Source organism: Cyprinodon tularosa, unplaced genomic scaffold (genome assembly GCF_016077235.1).
Source record: "Cyprinodon tularosa strain WSP-4 unplaced genomic scaffold, ASM1607723v1 ctg833, whole genome shotgun sequence".
NCBI classification, from domain to species: domain Eukaryota; kingdom Metazoa; phylum Chordata; class Actinopteri; order Cyprinodontiformes; family Cyprinodontidae; genus Cyprinodon; species Cyprinodon tularosa.
Window position 1 is genome coordinate 267,520 of NW_024039600.1, and position 28,000 is coordinate 295,519.

General features: G+C 40.1%; 2 protein-coding genes and 1 long non-coding RNA gene across 4 annotated transcripts; 2 read left to right on the plus strand and 1 right to left on the minus strand.

Moving 5' to 3' along the window:
• The first annotated feature begins 645 nt into the window (after positions 1-645).
• Positions 646-9,497, plus strand: ptpdc1b (protein tyrosine phosphatase domain containing 1b). The gene is made up of 10 exons (XM_038272528.1): positions 646-955; positions 1,329-1,410; positions 3,018-3,183; positions 4,081-4,161; positions 4,266-4,384; positions 5,406-5,543; positions 5,629-6,620; positions 8,521-8,703; positions 8,788-8,898; positions 8,988-9,497. The coding sequence occupies exons 2-10, from the start codon at positions 1,365-1,367 to the stop codon at positions 9,123-9,125; spliced, it is 1,974 nt and encodes a 657-aa protein (XP_038128456.1). The 5' UTR covers positions 646-955; positions 1,329-1,364; the 3' UTR covers positions 9,126-9,497.
• fbxw12 (F-box and WD repeat domain containing 12) lies at positions 8,406-27,987 on the minus strand. Its single transcript, XM_038272529.1, has 10 exons — positions 27,788-27,987; positions 27,665-27,702; positions 26,749-26,915; positions 26,536-26,660; positions 25,367-25,573; positions 25,128-25,292; positions 24,761-24,971; positions 10,186-10,367; positions 9,978-10,096; positions 8,406-9,625 (listed from the first exon to the last, which is right to left on the minus strand). Exons 1-10 carry the CDS (start codon positions 27,884-27,886, stop codon positions 9,526-9,528), a joined length of 1,413 nt encoding a protein of 470 aa, XP_038128457.1. The 5' UTR covers positions 27,887-27,987; the 3' UTR covers positions 8,406-9,525.
• On the plus strand, positions 18,467-19,712 carry LOC119774834. Of its 2 annotated transcripts, XR_005279588.1 has the most exons (3): positions 18,467-18,613; positions 18,698-18,776; positions 19,228-19,712. It is a non-coding gene; the product is annotated as an uncharacterized LOC119774834 (long non-coding RNA). The 2 variants fall into 2 exon arrangements; XR_005279587.1 differs by having other exon boundaries at positions 18,698-19,712.
• Positions 27,988-28,000: the final 13 nt, after the last annotated feature.

Genomic DNA, 28,000 nt, shown 5'->3' on the forward strand with positions numbered 1-28,000 from the left:
TACAGGTCCTGGAGTGATGGCAGCTTACAGCCGATCACCTTCTCAGCGGAGCGCACAATGCGCTGCAGTTGGTATCTGTCCCTGGCGGTGGCGCCAGTGTACCACACGGTGATGGAGGATGTGAGGATGGACTCAATGATGGAGGTGTAAAACTGCACCAACATCCGGGTTGGCAGCTTAAGTTTCCTCAGCTGCCGCAGAAAGAACATCCTCTGCTGGGCCTTCTTGACGAGGGAGCTGATGGTCGGCTCCCACTTGAGGTCCTGGGTGATGGTGGTGCCCAGGAAGCGGAAGGACTCCACGTTGGAGATGGGGGTGGGGCTGTCTGTGAGGGCAAGGGGGGACGGTGGGGCTGTGACCTTTCTAAAGTCCACAATCTATATCCATCATTACAGTATATCCATGTTTAATTAGATACATTTATGTATCTGATTAAATAATTTAATTATTGGGAATCTAATGTATCTATTAGTTAGTCAGATGAAGTCATACGTGTAAACAATTATCAGGAATGCCGTTGGGGCCTTTTTCTTGAGGAGGGGGAACTTTTTTGCTGCAACTGGTCTTAATAAGATTAGTGGCCTAATCTGGGAGGAGTCCGAAATAGGTTCAGAATGTCCTCAGCGGGTCAAAGGAACACAAAGACCCTGTGGATGGCGGTAAACAAAATCGACAAAATATCTGCAGCCTCTCCACACTCTGCATTGGATTTGGTCCTTTTATCTGCTATGGCCTCTTACAGAGGAGCATGCAGAATCCATCACCCCACTTGCATTGTTGACACTCTCTACTCTGAGATAATCTGATGCCAATGAGGCCATGGGATTGAAAGAGCAGAGAGGGAAGGATAACGTCAGAGCTCATGGGAGTGATGTCGGAAATGATGACAGCTGTAGCACTGGATGGTTTTCCTTCTGAACCTGAAGCCACTGGCAGCTCCTTTCAACTTCTACAGGTAAATATTCACAGATATGAGTTGTTTCATTTTGCTGTATTTATCTCCAGATACTGTGAAATGATTCAAATACTTGCAATTATAAGAGTGATTATTTTTTACCAGCTGTTGGAGTCACTTTGATTAGTTAACATTTGATCACTAGAGCTCTACAGTGGCCATCTTTGACTGTAAAGTATTTAATATATATATTTCAAACTGATAACAAAGATGTTCCTTAAAAAGAACGGAGATGGATGACTGTGATCTTAAATCCCAGCACTGCATTTTAGCTATCAGAGTAGCACTGCCAGGTAGCAAACTGAACAGTACGCCTTGTATGTAAGTGGGAACATGTGACAAAGAGTGAAATAAAGTGCATTTGATTGTCCAGGCTCTGCTATGATCATCAGCCCAAGTGAATGTTCACATGGCATTCCATGTAGGATTAGGAGGGGCATCTCTGATGGAATACAGTAAGTATTATTGTGACGTGACTCTGCTTTTTCAAACATATTCTGTTCAAACATAACAGAAAACAGAAAAAGGAGCAGTTGTGTTTAGTGATGCAACAGGCAGCCTCCTACAAATTATGTTTTTCTTGCAAATTGGCTCCATATAAATAAACTAAATTGAACTAAATCATTTTTAATCTCTAAATGCATCAAAAACATGCCATTAGTCTGCGGAATGCTGGATAAAATGAAAAAAAGCTGAATGTTGGAAAAACTGTAAATCATATCTCAGTGTTATGTTTACATTTGATCACCATGTTTACATTTTATCACCGCTGCATTTTAAGAAATGGAAATATCTTGAGAAATGTACAAAACGAAATTTCGTTTTCATATTTTGTACTTTTCTGTGGAATCCTATCAGCTCTATCAATCAACGTGACAGCTGTTATTTCTTTCCATTGCTTATTTAAAACTTAAAGCTTACACAATTGAGTTTCTAATCATAACACCCCTTTAAAAAAGGAAATAGAATTATAATTTTGTCTTTTAAGCTCAAACCAAACCAGAAATCTGTGTCAGCCACTAAAAGCCTGATTGGTGCAACTCTAGCTATTTTTACTGTAATGCCCTGAGGACAAAGTCGCAGGCCCGACGCTAGGATTAGCAATCCTTCCCCACTGATGACCTTAATTATTTAGGCATGATAGAACCACAACTGTTGACCTCAGTGTTTCCAAAAACCCTCTTATCTATGTAAATACAGATCTTTCTGCCATCCAGACAGAACTTTTTAGACAGTGTTCCAAACAAACCTAAATCCTTTTAGATTTTTGTCTAATCTTATAAAATAAAGGACTAGTAAAAAACAAATACAGAAAGTAGCAATATTACTGCATTCCTAAAACTTTTTGTTTTCTGAACATTAGGACTTTAGAACCAAATGTATGTACAGTTTTACTTACTGGGTGTAATATCAGTTTATTTATTCAATGCTGACCAAAGATATGTCATAAGAGTATTACTACTCATTGCCAAAAAAAAAAAAAAAAAAAACCCATTATTGTTAATTGGAATGTGAAATCACTAACTGTAACTGAATGGAAACACAGACTAAAACAGATTTATATGATGGAAAAAAATACTGCTTAATTACAACTGAAAACTGACCTTTTTTATTAGAAATGGCACATGGTTAGATATTTAAATTGATAAATTACAGGTTTCATAAAAAAAGGAGTATGGAAACCTGCTTTAACTTGTGTGGGTGTTTTTTTCCTTCTATATCTTATATCACAAAATTGTTGTATATTATTGTACCAGGTTTGCTGAAATGTAAAGAATATTCATGTAATGTACAGCAGCATATATGTATAGAATATCTTTATTATTATCACTGTTCTCATTGTTTTTCTTGTCTCAGATAATGTTTTTTTTATTGTTCTGTGCAAAATTTAAATAAGAAGTTTTTAAAAAACAAAACAAAACAAATTTAGCCAGAGAACCGTGCTTCTGAGACATCACTGATTCAAAGGTTTTTGATCTGATGAGCCAGTTTTCACAATAAAATGTTAATTGTACTTTGACGTTTGCTCTAAAGCTTCTTCTTTTTTCTTTCACCCTGATAGTAAAAGCCCCGAGAGCAAAATACACAATTGTAGGAGAAGCGATACGATATGTCATCCCAGCACACATGCAGTGCTCCATCGGCTGTGGAGGGGAAGACTGCAAGTATGACAACCCAAACTACTGGAGTGAGGACCAACAGGCAATAAAAGGCCTATATTCATCCTGGTACAATTAAATCTTTTAACTTAAAGGAACATTTCAAAAAGAATTTGCTCCCTTACTGATTATTTTCCTTCCCATGCTTTTGTTTTACCACTTAAATGCTTCAGATCATGAAACTAGTTCTGATTTTAAAATAACATGGGTAAATAGAAAAAAAATATTTTGAAATTGACTGAAAAAAAATAATCTAAGACAATTCCATCAAGACCTGTTTATCTGTAAAATCAAGAATTACTTTAAATAGAACCTGTATGACAAGTCATAATAAAGACTTTTATTGTACAAATAATTGTACAAATAGTCTACAGAATGAGGGTAAACCTTCCCATGAAGAGGAAGCCTACCAGTTATATCAGCTATATTTTAGGACGGCAAATAAAGAAAGAAATGAAATAAATAATAAAACAAAAAAAGAATAATAAAAAAGTAAAGATCCAAGGTTACAATAGGTTATGATTGAAAATAAGCCCACATAGGAATTTGTGGCCACTAAATATGAACTTTTTTGCACAAAATGCTAATTTGTTCCCACAAAATATTCATTTGTTACACAATATGTTAATTTGTGGCCCACTAAATACTAACTTGTTCCCACAAAATATGAATTTGTTCCCTCAAAATATTTCTTATCACAAAATATCAATTTGTGGCCACAAAATATGAAATTGTTCCCACTAAATACTAATTTGTTCCCAATTTGTGGGAACAAATTAGCATTTTGTGTGAACGCTGTATATCTTTTTCTCCCATGTCAGATCTGGGGTTCCGTAGACAATTATCATGTAAGAAGACAAACACTTTTTCACAGCCCTCTGATTGTAAAAACATGTTAAATGAATTGGAAATGCTTTCATTTCATATGAACTGTACATATAGTTTCTGACAGTTTCTATCTTTTAGGGTCACAGAAAATCTTCTTGCTATGTCCAGGCCTTCAACAGAGATAATTCAGAAGTATAACATTATTTCCCAGTTTTTAAGGTATTTACAACATTTCTTTCCATCAGCTTAAGAAGCTTTTCAAGGAAGAGTAGAAGAAATTAGACCAATGACATGTTTGCTCTGTTTCTGTGCTTGTGTTGAAGGAATGGCATTAAAACAGTCATCAACCTGCAGTTACCTGGAGAACATGCAAGCTGTGGGAAGCCTCTGGAGCCAGAAAGTGGTTTCTCGTACCGCCCAGAAGCGTTCATGGAAAACAACAGTATGCACCTCTGCAGATGTTTTTAATATGACCTTCATTAATTAACAGTTTTCAGGAAGAGGAGGCAAAAAAATCAAAAGGCCAATGGCCACACCTCCAGTAGACATTTCCTGTAGAAGTATTATTTGTTTATTAGCTCTGGTTTCTGAACCCATAATGGGGGCAGATAGACACCTTGTGAACCAGTTTAACCATATTTTACCAAAAGATAACTTTTTTTATCTCACAATGAGTTGAAATGTGAAATAGTTTACAAATAAATAATAGTAAATATAATATTAAATAAAACAATAATAAATATTGCCTCTTTGTTAAGGCTTTGTTTTGGGAAAAATATCTATTAATGTCAAAATAGTTGCTGAATGAAAATAAAAGGGAAAGGAAATTTCAAGACTACCCATAGTGGCTTTGAAAACAATTAATTTCCTATTATTACAATCATTTATAGATATTCTGAAAATTCTCAGTAGTCCAGGTCATAATCATTTCAAAAAAGTAAAAAAAAAATAAAAAAAAACCCACTGGACTGAAAATGTTTGGCCTCCCATCCAGAAAGCTTTCTCAATTCAAAATGTCCGGAGTAATCGGGTATTACAGGCCAACAACAACCTCAACGACTCCCAATTACTAAGGGTTGGACCTGTGTTTTTGGTTCAATTTGCATGTTTTTCTAAACCATAACAAGGCCTTTGTTTTGGCCATTCTATAAGCCTGGAACTCAATGCTATTTCTGACATATTGAATTGAAGAATCTTTCTGGATGGAAAGCAAAACAATTTCAAACTTGGAAAACAAAGTCCGGTGAATTGTTTTTTTATTTTTTTTGGGAATCATTTATAGATTTTTGTTTTTGTCTGACCAGTGATGAAAAGTAGAGTCCAGGATCAAAGGTTTAAAATAGTTTTTGCAAATACTTGATTTTTAATCGAGGCTCTCTATAAGCCAACATTTTTAACCCACAGTTTGTATTCATAACTGTATTTTGTTGAAAATGGTGATCAAATGTATGTTGTTATTTCAGTTTATTTCTATAATTTTGGCTGGAGTGACTACGGAGTGGCCAACCTCACCGCCATCCTGGATATGGTGATGGTAATGGCCTTTGCACTGCAGGAGGGAAAGTTAGCAGTCCACTGCCACGCCGGACTTGGCAGAACAGGTAGAACTCTGGTAGAGGAGTTACATTGTTATCTTTGACCTGCACATCAAGACACTGTGTTAAAGCCTTCCTGGTTTCGTTCTAGGTGTGCTCTTAGCCTGTTTCTTGGCCTACGCTACCAGGATGACTGCAAACCAAGCTATTTTATATGTTCGTGCCAAACGGCCCAACTCCATCCAAACCCGGGGTCAGCTGCGGTGCATCAGAGACTTTGTCCAGTTTCTTGTCCCTTTACGAAGCGTATTCTCCTGCGCCAGGCCTAAGTCCCATCCCATAACACTGTCGCAGTATCTTAACCGCCAGAGACACATTCTGCACGGTAATGAGAGAAAGGAACTGAGGTACCTACCCAAGATTATACATCTAGTCTGCAGGCTCTTGGTGGACATAGCTGAGAACAGGCAGGTGATTGAGGAGGACATCCTTGAAGCCCCTGATATCCAGGAGATTGAAACAACTCTGAGTGTCATTGAGAAGATGGGGCCTGAATTATTTGCAAAGGAGCCCCGGTTACCCGGTTCACCCACCTTACCCAGGCACTTCAATGAGCCTCCCATCTTCTACCACCGCAAAAGTCTGAGCTACAGTGAGTCTGACTTGAGACGCCTGGGATCACAGCTAAACCTTCTCACACAATCTCTGACCACCGTCTCCAAATCAGAGAACACTCTACCGTCATCCCAGAGTCAAGGTCCGAACATCAACATATCTGATGTCTCTTACAGCTCGACAGGCTCTCTCTGGCAAATCAAAAATGAGGAAGGGCAGAAAGATGGCATTATTGTGGTAAAGAAATTAAAAAGGAGAACCATCCAACGCAGCGAGTCAGTGGGGAACAATAAGCCAACTAAAAAGGGTAGCATGTTGTCTAGGTGGAAGGCAGAGAGGAGGGAAGAGCTAGCAATGAATGGGGTAAAGCTTCAAGATCAAGAAAATGAGCAATCAGAGCTTCCGTGCATCACCCTGCAGTCTGAGCTGTCTCTGGAAGCCAGGAGGATGCTGATGGCCCAGGCACTAGCAGTGGACCTTTTTCTCGATGGGGAGGAGGAGCATAGGACCAAAGTTTTGGCCTGGCAGGTAACCAACTTAGTGAGCTAAGTTAGTTAGTTTTATACAAGTAGAAACTAATCAAAAAACTATTCAACGCTTGAACTTCTCTACATCTTCTCCACTAGTAACCAGTAACTTAAATTAGCCCATTTCCTTATTGCTTTAGTCTGTATTGGTTTTGCACCTCTAGAAAGAGATTTTGGCAAAACAGCACAAGCTCAGATTTGATAGAGAGCATCTGTAAACATTACTTATTACATCTTATCACAGGTTCTCAATTACCGTAGATGTCTGGACTTTGAAATAACCATTCGAATTAATGAATATGCTTCTATTTAACCATCCTATTGCACCTTTAGCTGAATGTTTCTGGCGAGCTGCCTTCACAGTGAAGTGTTTTGCAGTTTCTAACAATTTCTTCTAAGGTTGTCATGTATTTAGCTCGTCATGTGTGATCAGCTCTAACTAGCTTCTCTTTCCCTGCTGCATTAATATCTCTAGTGCATGATCCTGTCATCACCATAGAGGTGGTGTATCCTGAGTGGCAGTTTTACTTTAAGGCTTTTCATAGCAGGCAGACCAAAAATATGACCAGGAGACATTTATCCAAATATTTACTCATTTAGTTTCAACCTTGTTACTCTTTCATGGGCACCAGATCTATAGTATCTGATTTGTAGGAGCACTGCCATCCTAACTTTAAAATGTTTCCTTAGTTTTCATGATGCTATTGAGTAATTTTCACCAAATAACTTCTGAGACCTTCACCAAGATAATCCCAATCAGGTGATTTCTGAAGGACACTGGATGCACTGGGCTTTATTTAAGTATAGCAGAATTAGGAAGGCAGAAATATACCCATTTCAGGTTTTTAATTTCCTTCACAATAGCTAAAAACACACACACACATACCGGTATATATATATATATATATATATATATATATATATATATATATATATATATATATATATATGTGTGTGTGTGTGTGTGTGTGTGTGTTTTTAGCTATTGTGAAGGAAATTAAAAACCTGAAATGGGTATATTTCTGCCCTCCTAATTCTGCTATACTTAAATAAAGCCCAGTGCATCCAGTGTCCTTCAGAAATCACCTAAGGAAACATTTATAGATGTATATCTATATAATAGAATAAAAAAAGAAATATGAGAAACTAGAGAAAACCAGGGGCTCAGAGAAAAGCTGGAGAAAACCAGGTAGGTGAAGGCATCAGTGGTAACTGTGGTCATTGGGGCCCTCATGGCAGTGACCCCCAAACTTGAAGAGTGGTTACAGCAGATCCCTGGAAATACATCAGACAACTCTGCCAATGTCATGCAAAAATGTCAACAATACCAGAGGAAAAATATGGAATAGCCTGATCATAAGAAGAGCTTATGGCAATGATGCAAATTAAGATTTTTTTCATTATTTATTAGAATTTGGAACAATTTATTTCAGCATTGTGTCTGATTTAAGGAACTTAATTCCCGGAGAAAATGATAAATTTGCCCATCTTCCTTATCTGTTCTCATTAATAGAAATTCAGTACTGAGAGTAAAAGTTGTGGTGTTTAGATGCCCCCTTGCTAATGTCAGGTGATAGGAACAGCAAAGTTACTGCGCAGAACCCTCAAGCTCCCAGGCCTTTGGTAGAGGACCCGAGCTTGGAGGAAAAAAAAAAAAGGGAGACCGCCTGCGGTGGGTGAGGAAAAGTTTTTTTTTTTTTTTTTTTAATATAAGATTAAATGTAAGAAATACATTACAGCAAAGGGGATCTGGCATGCAATTATTGATGGAATCAAAGCTGAGACATACATTTTTAAAATTTTATTTATTGAATTACAGCTGTTTGTCTACATTGAATGTAAGCCCCCCCATTTTTTGAGGCAGTTGACAGTAGCTGATGTGAGCTCTGAACTGTGTGCAGGCGGAGCTGAACCAAGGCAGTGCATGGGAGAGGCTGTGCACAGAGAGGGATCCCTTCATCCTGACTGGTATAATGTGGGCATGGCTGGAGCAGCTTAAAGAACCAATCATCTCCATCCAAGATGCTAAAACCCTCAGTCCAGACAATATCGATGCAAACACTGTTCTGAACACTCTGAGCCAGGTCAAACACGGTGGTGAATGAATACAGATCATAATGGAAGAGAATCTGTTTCTAACCTAAACCCTGATGTTTATTTCTTGTCAGGCATCTAAAGAAACAGTAAGATGCATACTCAACTGCATGGCTCACATGATGAAAATATCAGAGGAGGTTGAAGATGCTTTTCTATATAGAGCAATCAAAGCTTTCACCTGGGTAAGAAATTATGAACCCTCTTCATCTTACAGCAAGTATTTACTGCAAGTGGACTGCTTTTTGTAAGTTTTGTGTATGTTTTTTTACAGATAAAAATTAATTCAGAGGAGGGGAGCAACCTGTATGAGTCTATGACAAAAGTTCTGAGGTGTGTTCTTCTGGACCTGAGATCCGTTGCTATGGAGGAGGAGGAGGAAAGAGCCAAACCTGCACTCCATGTGACATGACTAAACCAGTCTGTTATGAAATAGATACTTCTGTGCCTTGGGACGGTCAGATTCTTTTAATCTTCAGTAAAACATCATCATTATTGACATGAACTCTATACTTTTATATGTTGTAATATATTGTCAAAACATCTTTAGCATTAGGTAGAACAAAGCACAAATGTGAATATTTACATTAAAACATTCTGCCTTAAGCCTTGTGACATTCGCCCCTTGCTTTAAGCATGCTTAAAGATCCTTCTCATGCAATTTTATGACCAACATAAACAAATCGCAGGTTGTTTCTTTCCAGTTAACCGTCAACATGTGATTCCACCAAAGAGCATAAGAGTCGATAATAAAACCATATGACAGAAGGTTGTAAAGCGTGTGTTGGTCTTTTTTTGCCATGCTGCGATTCTCAAGATGTGAAAGAGTAAGCCTTAAGAACATCCTTCCCATTATTTCCTTCTACTGAAGCCACGATGCTGGAGTAGTCACATGCGACGTGAGTGAACCCTCTGAAACAGAGAGACAGGAAGTAATAAGTAAAACAAAATAGGCACATTCAGAGTTTTCCCAATTCTAATTTTTTCACTTAACAGTAAAAAAAGCTTTTCAAACCACCCCGACTCTGAGGGAAAAAAAAGTATCCTGGTCTTAGATCATTAATTGACTGTGATGTATTAACTTTACAGGAAAGAAATAGCTATGTTTTAGTTAGACTCAAATGATATTAGCTCCTCAACAAAAAACTAAATAACTCAGAGAGAAAGAAACACACTGATATGGACATCCCAGGTTATCACTGGTGTTTCCATGGGGCTTCTAAGGATAAATCCCAAACACTGACATGGCACAGCTTCCACCAACCTGGACATTGTATGAGAGCCTCCTAGCAAGTGGTACTGACTCTCCAGATCTCCGTCGTTCTTCCATGTCAACACTCGTAAGGAAAGGTCCTGAGATGCTGTCACCACGCGGAAACTGTCCTGCAAAGCCCAAGTTCATATCTCATACTCTAAACTGCCAACAAGTGCCATGGAAATAGAAGTCTGAACCTGAAATAAAAACCACTTACCACACATATTGAGGATATGGGCATAGTATGATCTGTAAAACTAGCAAGCAGGACTCCTTTCAGAGAATACACAAACAGCTGCTGCCCACCTGCAAGCACTATGCAGTTACTGTTCTTGGCCTCTAGGAGGATTTGGGAGTTGAAGTGGTTCAGGTCCAAGGAGAAGGACTCCACCTGCTGGACTAAAGTTAGAAAGAGATTGAAAATAAATGCTGTATAAGAGGAGAAAGCAGCATATCACTCTGCATACCCTGGATTTCCAAATACATTTGCTTATGTGTGGTCTCAGACATTTTAACTTGTAACCCATGGTTATTTTGTCATCAGTGTACATGTATGTTTTTTCAAATCGTAAGAAAAGGGGGTAATGAAGTTAAGTACTAAGATTTCCCACGCACTGTGAATGCACCGCACCTGCACAGTTGCGCTGCTCACAGCTCCTCCCTGCTCAGACCAAACGCACTTTCTTCCATGGCATCTATCTGCATAGAGCAAGGTAATATTTTAAAACATTCGCCCTGGGTTAAATGCGTGAAAGGCCTTGTTAAATGTCATATTGATGATTATATTTGTATTTTAGAGGCACCAGATGTTGTAGGAGTTCAGTCCTGAAATCCGTTGAGCTGAGGAGTTTTTTTTGTTGTTGAAGAATCCTGGTGAGTCTTGTGAAACAAGTGTTTTTTGCTATGTAAAACCAGTCAGGTTATGAGCTTTTGTTAGAAATATGACTACAATTGCTGTTCATGGTTTATTAGGTGCATTGGCATGGTAAGAAGTAAGCTAACTCACCACATGTGCTCTTCTAAAAAAAAACATGTACTTTTGTGTGAGGTTTAAGCTAGCTGCACCATGTGTGGTGCTGCTGTAGGTCATAATGTAACTTACCCTTTTGCAGGTCTCCTAGATTACTTTGAAAGATAAGAATACTTATTACAGGCCTTAATAGCTGCATATACAGTAAAAGACAAGTTGGAACTGATAATTTTATTTTATTTTCTGTATTTATTTTGTTTTGTTTTCTGTACAATGTGATTAAAACAATTTAATTTAGGATGATTACATGATTGTTTTCCAGTTGAAGTAATTGGTTTGCACAATTGTGTGCAGGCTGGTTTTATATATACATATAGTCCCTGCACCTGCTGCCACAACCTGAGGGGTTCCATCCACGGACCGAACTAGGAACCACTGGAGATGCTGCTGCAGGATGCATCCATTGTGAAGGCCACCTGTTTCTCTGGAGGGTGGTAGGGAAGAAACAGATTCCCAATCTGCTCTGAGGATTTCTATTTTTGTTTTTTTGAGATCTCAAATCATTTATTTTTATTTTTTTTTTGTTACTTTTGGGTCAGATCTGATACCACAAACCAAACTGATGCATCAGGAATATTAAAACTTGCATTAAATACCTACCAAAGAGTGGAAGACGGTGTACTCAGCTGAAATGGACAGTATTTTTTTTTAGTGCACTTGTGGACTCTGATAGAGGATGGTATTGTTGAATTGAATGAATGTGGAAGTGAACAAACTGTGTTGTGCCAATGTTCTAGTTCAGCATTTTGAAATACAGGTTTTCAGTTATTCAATTCTAATGGTTGTCAGTGTCTTATTTTGGTTGGAATAATCTTTCACTTAGTGATTTACCTCTGCCAATCTCCTTACGAACCTAATTGAACCCAAAGTGAGTAGATTGGAGACATTTTTTTTTTTTTTTGAAAATAACACTTGATACTTTTGAAATTTTATTTATTTTGACTACTCAGTTAAAAAGGGTGACACATAGTGGCGAGCTAGCCAGGAGATTGGTATTGTGGTTTTATTTCCAACCATTACGATACACTGTTTTGACACCATTTGTATAAATTTGAAATGGATCTTTGTGAACGTTTTGCAGCTGACAGCCAGAAAACCCTGTATGTTACAGGTGTTACAGCAAGCCATAGTGATAATGACATTTCTGATGTTTTTGGGGCAAATGGTAAAATCTCTAAAATTGTCAGGGTCCCCAATGAGCCACATCAGCCCGAAGGCAGAACACTCATAATGTATGAATCTGAACAAGCTATCTTAAAGATAGACCCTTCAACCTTAGGAGAAATAGTCTTGACTGTAGACCCACCTATAAAATGGTATTCAAAAACCATTAGAGACATTACCCAAGAAGAGATAGGCAAAGAAATGGCGCGCCGATACCTGAGAGAACTGGAGTTCATGGGGGATAGTGGGAAAGCAGGCTTCTTTAGCTTCCTTCAAAGTGAGTTGCACGCTAGCCTTACTCCTCAGACTGAAATACATCCACCCACGAACCAGACTGTTAATACAACTACGGACGATGTTCAAAATACTAAGTCAACAGAAGCTGTAGAGCCCACAAGTGTATTTAGCCCACATAGTGACACTTCTGTAGGCTCTGTACATGTAGATGAGAACCTGTACAATCCCCCACATATTCAGAAGGTAGTGGTTGAGCATATTATTCGTAATGAGCCAACTCATGCACCTCTTGCACATGCAAAGATACGCACATTTTCAGGTCGACTCCCGAGACCCAATGGTGAAGTCGATTACGAAACATGGCGCACCCAAGTTGATCTGCTGCTCAGTGACTCCTCTTTAACTGATTCACTCAAGGTTAGGAAGATACTTGAAAGCTTATTAAGCCCTGCATCTGAAGTTGTTAAATCTCTCGGGGTAACCGCATCACCAAGCGCCTTAGTTACTCAACTTGATTCAGCTTTTGGAGTTGTAGAAGACGGTGAGGAGCTTTTCACTACCTTCCTTGGTTCAAATCAAAATAGTGGGGAAAAACCATCTGCTTTTTTGAACCGTCTTCACAGCCTTCTTACTAAAGTCATTTCTAGAGGGGGAGCCTCTGCTGTAAATTTTAATGAACTACTCCTCAAGCAATTCATACGAGGTTGCTGGGACCAAAGCTTGATAATAAGTCTCCAGCTTGAGGCAAGGAAGGATCTTCCACCCCCATTTCCAGAGCTTCTCCTTCAGTTGAGGACAGAAGAAGATCGACGCTCTGCCAAGTTAGACCGTATGAAAAAACATTTAGGTGCTACAAAAGCTGCTGCCCATGCTCACTCAGTCCTCAGTATGCCCAGTTTTGATCAAACACCACTCGCAACCCCCATCCCAACTGACAGTGAAACTGTAAAACTTGAGCAAAAGGTCACTGAACTCACAAAGCAAGTAGAAAGGTTAACTCAAAGACCAAAGAGCACTGCCTCAGACACTGAACCCCAACTGAGTACCAAACCGAAACATTTGAGACCAAGATCCACTGAAACTTCCAAATTAGAAACACAGATTGCTGAGTTAACCAAACAGGTCCAAATGCTCGTGCAAAACCAAAGACATTCAACCAAAACCGATAAGTGTGACCCCAAAGAATCCTTAGCTACTAACACCAAGCCCCCGCGGGTAGCTACTAAAATCCCTGGCACTCCCCGGGCATGGTTTTGTTTCAAATGTGGGGAAGATAATCACATTGCAGCCAACTGCACTAATGATGCAAATCCTACCTTGGTTCGTGAAAAGAATGTTGAGCTAAAAAAGAAACAAGCTGACTATGCTGCACGGCAGGCCACAACTCCCTTTGCTTTAAACTAGGGGCAGCTCCTGTTGTGGGACACCCAGGAGCTGAATACTCAGATTGTTTTAGTCCCGAGACACAAATGAAAATCCCAGACCCGATGCATCCACTAGACAGCTTTAATCCTGACTCCATTTTGCCTCGTGGTCTTGTAGGTCCACGGTGTGCAGCTTCTGTAGTTATTGGTGGCATGCCATGTGAGTCTATAATGGACTCAGGCTCTCAAGTTACAACCATCTCAGAGTCCTTTCACAAAAGGCATCTTTCCCATCTCCCCATCCAACCAATACACGCTCTTCTTGAGATTGAGGGAGCAGGTGGGCAGAATGTCCCATACTTGGGCTATGTTCAAACCCACATCACTTTTCCTGAGAACATTGCAGGCAAAGAACAACACTTAGTTGTTTTAGCCCTTGTCGTTCCTGAGTGCCACTTCAACAGTAAAATTCCACTGTTGATAGGGACAAACGTGCTTCTGCGACTCTATGGGCAGTTGTTGGAACAAGATGGCCCCAAGTTCATTCATAAATTACACTCTAAGCAGTTTGCAATGATTCTCCAACATGTCGCCCAGGTACAAAGAAGTGATGTTCAATCCTGTCCTGTAATGTTACAAAGCAAAAAGCCAGTGCTGATTCACGCAAACCAGAAACTGTGCCTGATGGGCAATGTGAGATTAAGAAAGAACAACCAGAACACAGGTTTTGTCCTTGAACCACATGAGCAATACAAGTTACCAGGTGGATTACTTGTAGAGTCTTCTTTAGTGGACATTCCCTTTAATGGTAGAAATAGAGTGCCTGTCATTGTTCACAATGTGAATGAACACAGTGTTACGCTGCAGCCAAATAGCATTGTTGCTCAAGCTTGTGCAGCACAACATGTTTCGCCTTTAGGACCTAGTCAAACCACAAACTCTTTAAGTCAAAATGATCCTGTCATTGACAAACTCTCGTCCAGTCTTAATGAGTCCCCCATCTCAGAGCAATGGAAAGAGCGCATTTTAAAAAAATTGCAAACCATTCCTGAAGTTTTCGCTCTTGATGATATGTCATATGGTTACACTACAGCTGTCAAACACCAAATCAGATTACATGATGAAACACCTTTTAAAGAACGGCCAAGGCCCATTCATCCGAGTGACAGAGAAGCTGTAAAACAGCATCTAAGAGAACTACTTGATGCAAATATCATCCGAGAGTCTCAAAGCCCCTATGCATCGCCAATTGTATTGGTGAGGAAAAAAAATGGTTCGATCAGGCTATGCATAGATTACCGTAAGTTAAATCTAAGGACTATACGCGATGCATACGCCCTTCCAAATATAGAAGAAACATTTACAGCACTTAGCGGAGCTAAATGGTTTTCAGTCATGGACCTTAAGTCTGGGTACTATCAGGTTGAGGTAGCTGAGAATGACAAACCTAAGACAGCCTTTGTGTGTCCCCTGGGCTTTTATGAATTTAATAGGATGCCGCAGGGGGTCACAAATGCTCCAAGCACTTTTCAGCGCTTAATGCAGAAGTGTGTAGGTGACCTACATCTCAACGAAGTGCTTGTTTTCTTAGACGATCTAATAGTGTTCTCGGACACGTTAGAAGAACATGAAAACCGCCTAATGAAAGTGCTTACCCGCCTGAGAGATTATGGGCTTAAATTGTCCCCAGAAAAATGTCATATTTTCAAAAGCTCAGTGAAGTATCTGGGTCATATCGTGGATGCACACGGAGTCCATACCGATCCTGAAAAGATCTCTGCTCTGAAAAGTTGGCCTCGGCCATCCACTTTCAAAGAGCTCAAATGTTTCTTAGGCTTCGCTGGATACTATCGCCGTTTTGTTGAGGGTTATTCCAAGATAGCTAAACCACTGAACCATCTCACTGCAGGTTACCGCCCACCCAAGAAAAAGGGAAAAATATACAAACGAGAACCCCCCAGACTGGCTCACAGTCCCAATCAGCCTCTTGCAGAGAAATGGACTGAGGAGTGTGAGACAGCATTCCAAATGATAATCGAAAAGCTGACATCTGCACCCATCCTTGCATTTGCAAACCCGCAACTTCCTTATGTATTGCATACTGATGCTTGTCACGATGGGTTGGGGGCTGCGCTTTATCAGGTGCAGGAAGGGAAGCTGAGAGTGATTGCGTATGCCAGTCGGGGCCTTTCTAGGAGTGAACAAAACTATCCCACACATAAACTTGAGTTCTTAGCTCTCAAGTGGGCTGTGTGCGAGAAGTTTAGCGATTATCTTTACGGTTCAAGTTTCACTGTACTGACCGACAATAATCCGCTAACTTACATCTTAACAACTGCCAAGTTGGATGCTGCAGGACACAGATGGCTGGCTGCTTTGTCTACTTATCACTTTAACATCAAGTATAGGGCAGGCAGAGCCAATGGAGATGCCGATGGGTTGTCCCGAAGACCCCAAGACCCTCCACATGATGATGAGGCTTTTGTCAAAGAGAACGCTCGCATAAATGACATGAAAAAGCGTCTTGGTAGCGTAGAAAAGGAACTAGACCATGAAACATTTTCTGCCCTGTGTCAGCGTCATTCAGTATTATGTTCTTCAGAGCCTCTTATATGTGAGTCTCTTGCCATGGACCCAACATCAGTCAGTGAAGCATATGGAGAAGAAATATTACCCTCTATGACAGACACTGATTGGTGCTCTGCACAAAAGAGTGATCCATCTATAGCTCGTGTGATGGTCCTGTTGGAAAAAGGGGTGAGACCAAGTCCAAAAGAAACAAACCTTGAACCCCCTGATGTTAAACTCTTGCTAAGGCAATGGAGCAAACTCGAGCTCCTTAATGGTGTGCTGTACAGGAAGTTCAATGACAATGATTCCCCTGTGTACCAGTTAGTATTGCCACAACTTTACCGGGACAGAGCAATGCAAGGTGTGCACGACGAGGTTGGTCACCTTGGGTTTGAGCGTGCCCTACATCTTGCTCGGGCAAGGTTTTACTGGCCACGAATGGCTCAGTCCATTGAGGATAAGTGCAAAAAATGTTCTCGCTGCTTAATGAGGAAGGCCCTTCCCCAGAGAGCCGCTCCACTAGAAAATATTCTTGCAACTTATCCTCTAGAATTAGTGTGCATAGATTACTTGTCTATTGAACCTGACAGTCGAGACACTAGAAATGTGTTAGTGGCTACTGACCATTTTACTAAATTTGCTGTTGCAGTGCCGACAAAAGACCAAAAGGCAAAGACGATAGCGAAAGCTTTGTGGGACCACCTTATCATCCCTTATGGGATCCCTAGCCGGCTGCTTAGTGACCAAGGCAGGGATTTTGAATCTAAGCTCCTAAAAGAACTTTGCACATTGATTGGGACGAGTAAAATCCGCACTACTCCTTACCATCCCCGGGGAAATCCGGTGGAACGGTACAACCGGACACTTCTGGACATGTTAGGAACGCTGGAAGACAAAGACAAGCAACACTGGAGAGATTTTGTTAGGCCATTAACACACGCCTACAACTGTACCAAAAATGATACGACGGGGTATTCCCCGTATGAACTTATGTTTGGCAGGCAGCCAAGGTTGCCAATCGACCTCATCTTTGGAACTCAACCTGGCAAACCTGGTCCAAAGTCATACTCCAACTATGTCAAAACTCTTCGCCAAAATCTTTCAGAGAGTTACGCCCTTGCCATTGAACATTCTAAGAAAATGGGTTACAAAAACAAGATGCGGTTTGACAAAAAGATCAGAGCTGCTGAACTGTTTTCAGGTGATAAAGTTTTAGTACGAAACGTCAACATAAGAGGGAAACACAAACTAGCTAACCGGTGGGAGCAAAACATCTATATTGTTGTCAAGCGAATCAAAGACAGTCCTGTGTATGTAGTCAAACCAGGAAATGGAGATGGCCCTACCCGTACATTGCATAGAGATTTGCTTCTCCCTTGCGGGTTCTTACCTGTTGAAGACCATGCAGGAACTGACATTCAAAATGGCAATCAGAGGAAAATGAGAACCAGGAGTAAAGTGAACAATGCAGAAACAAGTGACCATATTGGAGAGTACAGTGAGGATGAAATAAGTGATGAGGAGGACTTAGGTTTCACTACATGGGAGCCAGAAGTCATTACTAGAGGCCCTTATGTTCAAACTGAACTGAATCCTCCAAATGCACAGTCACTCGCAGAAAGTCATCCCCTGGTATCATCTGCTGATAATGGGATTCCACAAAACTCCTTACTGAATACAGATACCTCTATTCCACTTGAAGCACCGAGTCCATGCAGTACTGATTCTGGCCATTTAGACGTTGGGTCTTCAGACCATGTTGTTATTGACATTCCTGAAACTGACTTTGAACCTACCTTGACTGACACAGACCTCACTCCAAAGAAATGTGTAGTTAGTACTGACAATGCTGTTAGTACTGAAACTAGTGATAGAGAGCCAGTAAATTTGAGGCGTTCAAATAGAGAGCGACGTCCACCTCAGAAGTTGACTTATGATGAGTTAGGAGAGCCACTGACTTTGGCCATTAGCTCATTTTTTCAAACATTAGGAGTTGCATTCTCCAAAGCAGTCTTGTCACCTCAACAAGGTTCCAGTTGGTTCAATGAGCATGAAGGGACTCATGCGGTCTAGAGGGGGAGAATGTAACCCATGGTTATTTTGTCATCAGTGTACATGTATGTTTTTTCAAATCGTAAGAAAAGGGGGTAATGAAGTTAAGTACTAAGATTTCCCACGCACTGTGAATGCACCGCACCTGCACAGTTGCGCTGCTCACAGCTCCTCCCTGCTCAGACCAAACGCACTTTCTTCCATGGCATCTATCTGCATAGAGCAAGGTAATATTTTAAAACATTCGCCCTGGGTTAAATGCGTGAAAGGCCTTGTTAAATGTCATATTGATGATTATATTTGTATTTTAGAGGCACCAGATGTTGTAGGAGTTCAGTCCTGAAATCCGTTGAGCTGAGGAGTTTTTTTTGTTGTTGTTGAAGAATCCTGGTGAGTCTTGTGAAACAAGTGTTTTTTGCTATGTAAAACCAGTCAGGTTATGAGCTTTTGTTAGAAATATGACTACAATTGCTGTTCATGGTTTATTAGGTGCATTGGCATGGTAAGAAGTAAGCTAACTCACCACATGTGCTCTTCTAAAAAAAAACATGTACTTTTGTGTGAGGTTTAAGCTAGCTGCACCATGTGTGGTGCTGCTGTAGGTCATAATGTAACTTACCCTTTTGCAGGTCTCCTAGATTACTTTGAAAGATAAGAATACTTATTACAGGCCTTAATAGCTGCATATACAGTAAAAGACAAGTTGGAACTGATAATTTTATTTTATTTTCTGTATTTATTTTGTTTTGTTTTCTGTACAATGTGATTAAAACAATTTAATTTAGGATGATTACATGATTGTTTTCCAGTTGAAGTAATTGGTTTGCACAATTGTGTGCAGGCTGGTTTTATATATACATATAGTCCCTGCACCTGCTGCCACAACCTGAGGGGTTCCATCCACGGACCGAACTAGGAACCACTGGAGATGCTGCTGCAGGATGCATCCATTGTGAAGGCCACCTGTTTCTCTGGAGGGTGGTAGGGAAGAAACAGATTCCCAATCTGCTCTGAGGATTTCTATTTTTGTTTTTTTGAGATCTCAAATCATTTATTTTTATTTTTTTTTTGTTACTTTTGGGTCAGATCTGATACCACAAACCAAACTGATGCATCAGGAATATTAAAACTTGCATTAAATACCTACCAAAGAGTGGAAGACGGTGTACTCAGCTGAAATGGACAGTATTTTTTTTTAGTGCACTTGTGGACTCTGATAGAGGATGGTATTGTTGAATTGAATGAATGTGGAAGTGAACAAACTGTGTTGTGCCAATGTTCTAGTTCAGCATTTTGAAATACAGGTTTTCAGTTATTCAATTCTAATGGTTGTCAGTGTCTTATTTTGGTTGGAATAATCTTTCACTTAGTGATTTACCTCTGCCAATCTCCTTACGAACCTAATTGAACCCAAAGTGAGTAGATTGGAGACATTTTTTTTAATTTTTGAAAATAACACTTGATACTTTTGAAATTTTATTTATTTTGACTACTCAGTTAAAAAGGGTGACAAACTGAAATGACATAAACCTTAATCAAAAGGGATAAACATAATAAGGGCTCATCCTTTGCAGCTCTAACAGATATTCAGGGAACACTTTCCCACGCTTTTTGGAGGAATGTTAACCTTTTATGATATCAGACTGTTTTAGGAGGAAACAGGCCTAGCTTACTGTTTCTAATCACATCACAAAGACATTTTCTTTAGTCAAGAACTCGGCGAAGAAGGGTCAAGTTTTTCCAATCCACACTCGTTTGTGTATTATGAAAACGAATTTTTGCACAGCTGTACAGTCATTTTTGATCAGGAGGACATCTGACAAAAAGTTGAGAGCATTGTTCTGTTTTCCAAGTATTGGCATTCTAAGCATAAACAATTTCCTGAACTGTGATGGTGCTGAGCTTGAGCCCACATCAGACTCTCAGCACTAAACTTTCCTCTCGACACGGTGCAGTCAGTAAAGCGTTGTCGGTCTAGTAAATGCAAAACCTGAACTCAGTCCTTGGATTGTCTGTTAGGGAGGTGTGAATCCTAACTCCAGAGGCCAAGTCTTCACAGCGGCGTATTTCACATTACTGCTCTCAAGGCTTAGCATGTAAACCTGTTGAGATATAGCTTCAGTAGAGCTGATGGTAGAGCTGGGCGATATGGCGATATATATCGTGAGGACGAGAGAAACATGTCTATCGTGACCTTTCTCCTCTATTTTTTCTATCGTGATAAACTTTTTTATTATAATTATTACTGCTAATATACATTTTAATATAATTTGTTAATATAACATTTTGCGTTTTTGCTATGCAAACTCTAAGTGTATATAACGAAAAAAAAGAGAATAAAAAGATAATGTGTAGAGAACGTGGTTTTGCGACACTACACCGCTTTACGTCACGCGGCTTTGCACCATACGTTTGCAACATTACTAACGGAGAGAGCCCGCAAAATTTCTTTCTGGCTTGAAAAAAAATGAATGATGGACACCCAAGAAGATGTTACCACAGCAGCGGTTACAGAGTCCGAAACGGTTGCCAGGTCACAGACACAACAAACACCACTTTTGCCCAAAAGGGGAGGCAGCTCGGTTTTTTGGTTATATTTCGGATTTCAGCCATCTGATAAAGAACAAACGCAGCCGATATGTAAACTGTGCAGCAAAGCCGTTCCAGCGGCTGATGCAAATACCTCCGACCTCTTTTACCACCTGAAGAAAAATCATGAACAAGAACACGGGAAACTACAACCACTCCGATCAAACCAAACAAGGGATGAAAATACAGGAAGCACTGGAAAGAAATTCTCACAGCCGAAGCTTAAGGAAGCATTCGCCCAAGGATCACAATATGAGAAGACGTCTCAGCGACTCAAGCAGATCACAGGTGCTATTTCACGCTATATCTGTAAAGGCATGGCCCCCGTTTACATAGTCGAGAAAGACAGCTTTCGGGACCATATAATTACCAGTGCAGACACATTTCTTCTTAAATAGGCGAGGCGCCTCCTAGTGGAAAACAAGGTAAATGAAAGACAAGAGAAAAACCTTGCCTTGGAATTTTATAAAATGTCAATAACAAACGAATATTAAATGATTAATTACTGCAGCGCAATAGCCAAGATTCTATACTGTTCACTGTCATGGACGCAAATTGCATAACTGGTGTTCTTGGTTTGGGGTTGGGATTCTCATATTAGGAAACAAGATGATGGGTAAAAAATAGGCGATGAAAGATTTTTTTCAACCCTGTCCATCTGACGGACTATGAAAACATAAAATGCAACATCAGTTGTGGTATATCGTGATATATATCGTTATCGTGATATAAAATAATCCATATCGTGATATAGTTTTTTTTCCATATCGCCCAGCCCTAGCTGATGGGCCATTTAAAGCCATTCCACTAAGCCTTCCACCTGCTAATCTAAAGGCTACAGGAAGTGTGGATATCTGTAGCTACTGAACCTAAATAAAGTCTGTAAAATCTGCACTGTGCACCTCAGCACTCTCAGACCTTCTTCTGGGATTTTACGCAAACTACCTTCGTGGCTGAGTAGCTACACTATATTGCCAAAAGTATTTGCTCACCCATCCAAATTATTGGAATCAGGTGTTCCAATCACTTCCATGGCCACAGGTGTATAAATTCAAGCACCTAGGCATGCAGACTGTTTTTACAAACATTTGTGAAAGAATGGGTCGCTCTCAGGAGCTCAGTGAATTCCAGCGTGGAACTGTGATAGGATGCCACCTGTGCAACAAATCCAGTCGTGAAATTTCCTCGCTCCTAAATATTCCACAGTCAACTGTCAGCTGTATTATAAGAAAATGGAAGTGTTTGGGAACGACAGCAACTCAGCCACGAAGTGGTAGGCCACGTAAACTGACGGAGCGGGGTCAGCGGATGCTGACGCGCATAGTGCGAAGAGGTCGCCAACTTTCTGCAGAGTCAATCACTACAGACCTCCAAACTTCATGTGGCCTTCAGATTAGCTCAAGAACAGTGCGCAGAGAGCTTCATGGAATGGGTTTCCATGGTCGAGCAGCTGCATCCAAGCCATACATCACCAAGTGCAATGCAAAGCGTCGGATGCGGTGGTGTAAAGCACGCCGCCACTGGACTCTAGAGCAGTGGAGACGCGTTCTCTGGAGTGACGAATCGCGCTTCTCCATCTGGCAATCTGATGGACGGGTCTGGGTTTGGCGGTTGCCAGGAGAACGGTACTTGTCTGACTGCATTGTGCCAAGTGTAAAGTTTGGTGGAGGGGGGATTATGGTGTGAGGTTGTTTTTCAGGAGCTGGGCTTGGCCCCTTAGTTCCAGTGAAAGGAACTCTGAATGCTTCAGCATACCAAGACATTTTGGACAATTCCATGCTCCCAACTTTGTGGGAACAGTTTGGAGCTGGCCCCTTCCTCTTCCAACATGACTGTGCACCAGTGCACAAAGCAAGGTCCATAAAGACATGGATGACAGAGTCTGGTGTGGATGAACTTGACTGGCCTGCACAGAGTCCTGACCTCAACCCGATAGAACACCTTTGGGATGAATTAGAGCGGAGACTGAGAGCCAGGCCTTCTCGTCCAACATCAGTGTGCGACCTCACAAATGCGCTTCTGGAAGAATGGTCAAAAATTCCCATAAACACACTCCTAAACCTTGTGGACAGCCTTCCCAGAAGAGTTGAAGCTGTTCTAGCTGCAAAGGGTTGACCGACGTCATATTGAACCCTATGGATTAGGAACGGGATGTCACTTAAGCTCATATGTGAGTCAAGGCAGGTGAGCAAATACTTTTGGCAATATAGTGTATGTTTCCCAAATGTGTCCACTCTGTCATATAACCAGCACAAGTTTTACTTTAAAATATTTAAAATGAGATTTCCCCACTACCTCCATTTCACAGATGACATCCTATCATGATACCAAACTGGAATCTGCTGAGCCCCTGAGACTGACTTATTCCTTCTTAAATGTTTGTTGATCAGGCATCAAGGTGTGTAATTTATAACCCTGTGGGGCTGGAAGGGATTAGAACACCTGAGGTCCTAGTATTTAAATGGAAGAATTGCCCTTATGGCAATACAGTGCATGCTTATTTCAGGTTTTTACAGTTTTAATTAGGGCTGAACATTTTGCCAAAAATCAAAATTGCGATTATTTTCAACCATAATTGTGATTTTATTTTGATTTTCTTTTGCACTAACCCGAAGCATGTAGATGTTTTAGTCCAGGGTTTTGTTTTTTTTTTATTCCCTTGAAAGCTTGTTAATGATACTTGCATGCATAGTGCATAGATCTGTACGCTAGCTGGAAGTTTATTTCCTTTTTCGTGGAAGCAAACCCCATAAGAAATATGGAATAGGAAAAGATTTGTCCCATAGTATTGTGAAATGTAATGTGACCAGAATTAAGCACCTCTCAGATTTGAAAATTGCATTTTCTTAGATTAAATTGCAAATGCAATTTATTGCCCAGCCCTAGTTTTAATACATTAAAAAATAATCCTAGTAAATCAAGAGTTTAAAATGTTAAAGAAAAGCAATAATTAACGCACTAAATCAGATAATCAAGCCAAAAAAACTCCTTAGTTTTTTTGGCTTTTTTTTAGGGTCGTGCACAGTACGCCCCATCTTATTTCAAAATTATGGAGATAGTGATATATATTTTTCTAGGAACAACACATCATCTGGTATGGGTGGCCAACGAGTGTCCCCTCCTTCTAGCTCCGCTCATTTTGGGGAACCTAGGGCATTCCAGCACCTCAGTTATCCCAGACTAACATTAAAATGGGTTTTAGATTGCATACAACAGGCTAAATGTTGATTTCTGGAAACTGGAAAACTTATGGGATGCAATTAAAAGCCAGATCCCTGCCAGGAAAGCTAAGGAGCTCCACCAGTGCCAATATGAAGTGTGAATAAATATCCAAATACTCTGTTTGCTGATAAAAAGCATATGTGATAAGTGACACCTGCTAAGCTAAATGTTTTCCAAAGATTATAAAATAATTCTCTATGCAATCCATTCTATATGTTCATTTTCTACACTGTGTGGATTAAACTAAAATATTTACAAAATAATAAAAATAAAAAAAATCCTTTTTTTTGTTCAGTTGTTCCACTGTTATATAAAGCAAGATATTTATGCTGATGACGAGGAGTAGGTAATCTCCTCACTGGCACTGCACGTTGTTATTATTAAATCCGCTGAATGTGTAATAAAAATCTCCTGCATACCTTGAGAGTAAGCTAAATAAAGTACTAGTGCCAGGAACATTTCCAAACAGACATTTCTCCTGGATGACTCACCAACTGACTTTTAGTTTCCCAATGATTTGTGTACAGAGCTAAAGCATTTTGGTCCTACATATCAGGCCTCACCTTGGATCTCCGTCTTGTACTTCATCTTTTTTATGCTGACATCGAAGACAGTGAGAGCTTTGTTGCCTCTAAGCTCAGTGTGGTGGATGATGGCCAGTCTGGCTGGCTGGGTGGGTATGAAGACAGCAGCTTGGCAGCCACGGACTGGCACAGTCTGGCACAGAGGATCGTCGTCTTCAGACGGTGAGGTCAAACTTTCACTGTAAATCACCTGCCAAAACAAAAAAGTAAGGTGTAGTGTATAAAGAATGTATCAATACTTCCAAGCAATATTCCTTTAGGCATTATTGGCACGGAGATATTGCTGTAACAGACTGCAGGAAAAAAGCACACACAGAGGTATTCAGTGAGAGACAACCACAAATACCTTTAGGCTTAAATCGACATTTTCTGTGGTTCCAGCTACAATCCACTTCTTATCAGGTGAAACTAGGAGTACGTCAGCTCTAAAAGGGTCACACACCATTAGACTTGACTTTTTAGTTAAAGTCAAATCAGCCAGAGTGCAAATCGACCCCCCGCGGGTTCCAACCTGGAAAATAAGATAAGGTTAGACAAGAGGAAAAAAAACACAAGAGGCCTTCAGGAGGTTTTTAGGCTACTCACAATCAGGAACCAATCATTGTTGATATTGAACTGCAGTAGTTTGCAGTGTGAAGACTCTGTAGAGAAAGAAGCCAGCTCCTGGCCAGTCTGGCCCTGACAGCTCTTAATGAGGCCAGTAGAGTCCGAAGTGATAATAACTTCCTTCTTCTCGTCCGCTATAATCCCTGTTAAAGGGTTCTGCACAGGACTACACCACAATTTCTCACCCTGAGAAACATAAACACACCTGTTTATACCCAAATATGAAATATCAACAGCCACTTTTAAATATGGAGCAACATATAGGGCAAAAAATTGTTTTCCAAACAGCTAATTCAAAGCATACCTACAGAAAAACAATCAAACTAATTTAAATGAAAATCCTACCAAACACCCTATCCCCTTTTGCTATAAAGAATGTTTATTATAGTATTTAAATTGTTTTTTTCTATTATCAATAATCCCAAGCAGTAGAAATGGATGACATAAATGCATCAATAAAAAAAGTTAATTTTAGAAACATTCAAATTCTAAAAACATCTTCAAAGGTCACTTTTATTACAGCTATCAGGCAAAGATCATGACGGATCAAGTCCATAACACCTCTAAATGGGTGGGACATGTAAGGCAGCTAGCAACGTTTTTTTATCTTTAACAGGAGTTGGCCAACTCTATCAGTCCCCAAAAGCTACCATCCTGCATGTCTTCAAGGCTCCCCTTGGTTCAACACACCCAAACCAAATGAGTTGTCCGTAGGGAGCCCTCTGCAGAAATGTTTCAGCCATATTGGAGCAAAGAAATATCCAGAGTACAGAACATTTTGGCTACCTCTGTGCTAAAAACAGGAAAAACTGGCAGGTGTGAGGATTTGATCAAATTGAAAGCATTGAAGCACTGAATTGTTATGATTTGTCGACTGGGTGAAAAAGTCTCTAAAACAGCATATCCTGTGGGATGTTGCTGACCCACAGTGGGAACAACTCATATATATCAACAGGTTTCCAGGGAGGTAAAATGATGCATGTGCATGCATGTCTGATCAAAGGCTTTTCCATCCAACAGACCAGGTGCTGTAGCTCAAACGTGTACAGCAGTTTGCAGAGTAAGGAGCAGCAAAAGTCACGACGGTCATGATGCTTTGCCTGATTGATGTATGTATGACTGATAGGACTAAAAAGCGCTGCACTGACATTTTGGACGCTCCATGCTCGAAGGGTCCCATCAGTGGAAGCACTGCAGACAACTGCACTGCTCTTAGAGAGGTCTGGCAGCAGGCTTGAATTGGCCTGCAGGTACACCAGGCCCACCACCCGGCCTGAAGGACAGGATGTTCACACACAGGTTATAGAGGAGAGACATGATGAAAACCTGAGGAATACTTCTGATGTGCAGAGGACGCTTACCTGTGTGGCCCCTCAGGCTTTTGCATGTGTAATCTCCCGACTTCCCTTGTGTCATGTGGTTCTCCAGGTGGCTTCGCTGCTTGTAGTATCGCTTCCAAGAGTGATTGGCGTCGTCACTTCCCAAGGCAGCAAGGTTACAGAAACTCCAGCGCTGCAGACACATCCTCCTGAGGGAAGCGCACGAGAGAAAGTTTAAAAAACATGTATAATACTTTAACAACTAGGTCTACTGCAAGTGTCAATAAAAATACATTGAAGTTTTCAGTATGTTGAAGTAAAATATCACCTGACATTTGCAAGGGGGCATCTAAACAACAACACTTTAACTTTCAGTACTTAATTTCTATTAATGAGAACAGATAAGGAATATGGGCAAGCTTATCATTTTCTCAGGTAATTAAGTTCCATAACTTAAGTGGAAGAAATTAGACACAATGCTGAAATAAAATGTTCCAGATTCTAATAATTAATGGAAAAATCTTTATTTGCATTATTGCTATAAGCTCTCCTATAATCAGATGTTCATATTTTTCCTTTGGTATTGACATTTAGGATGGGTTTCCTTGCAATCCTAAATATTTTTAAATAAGTTTTGGGCTTGCATGACAATCCAAACTATTAATTGAAATTCTTAAAAAAAAACACACAGATTTCATAAAACCTATTTTTTTATTTTTTTATCTACCTTTATTTAATCAGGTATAAAATCCCATTGAGATTAAAAAACTCTTTTTAAACTCCCTTTTAACACCGAGAGGAGAATCTGTTTGTGTCGTTTATCAACAGATAGAAAAAGTGCTGTTGCAGTAGGATGACAATATTTAGAAACAGGATGTTTATTTCTATTATCAAACATCAGATAAAAGCAAAGTTGCGATATAGCACTTTAATAAAAATGTTTTACATGACAACTCACCTCCACAACCAAGGTGTCTCTGCAGCCTCATACCACTCCTGAAAAAAAGTTTAACATTTAAATCAAACTTATTATTTCATAAGTTGATGCTTTTCGACCACTTCCGCAAAACAGACATCTTACCTTACAAACGACAGAAGCGTTGATTAAGTCATCTTCGGTCAGAAAGGTGAAAATATGAATAAGACAGTCACCGATGAGGTGCGGAGGTTGGAGATCCATTATTGAGTCAGTTTTAACTCCCTGCAGAGCTTTAAGATGTAAAAATATTAAACTGGGAACGAAGTCAGATCAGAAGCTACGGAAAACGCGTTGGGACAACGCTATTATTTTACT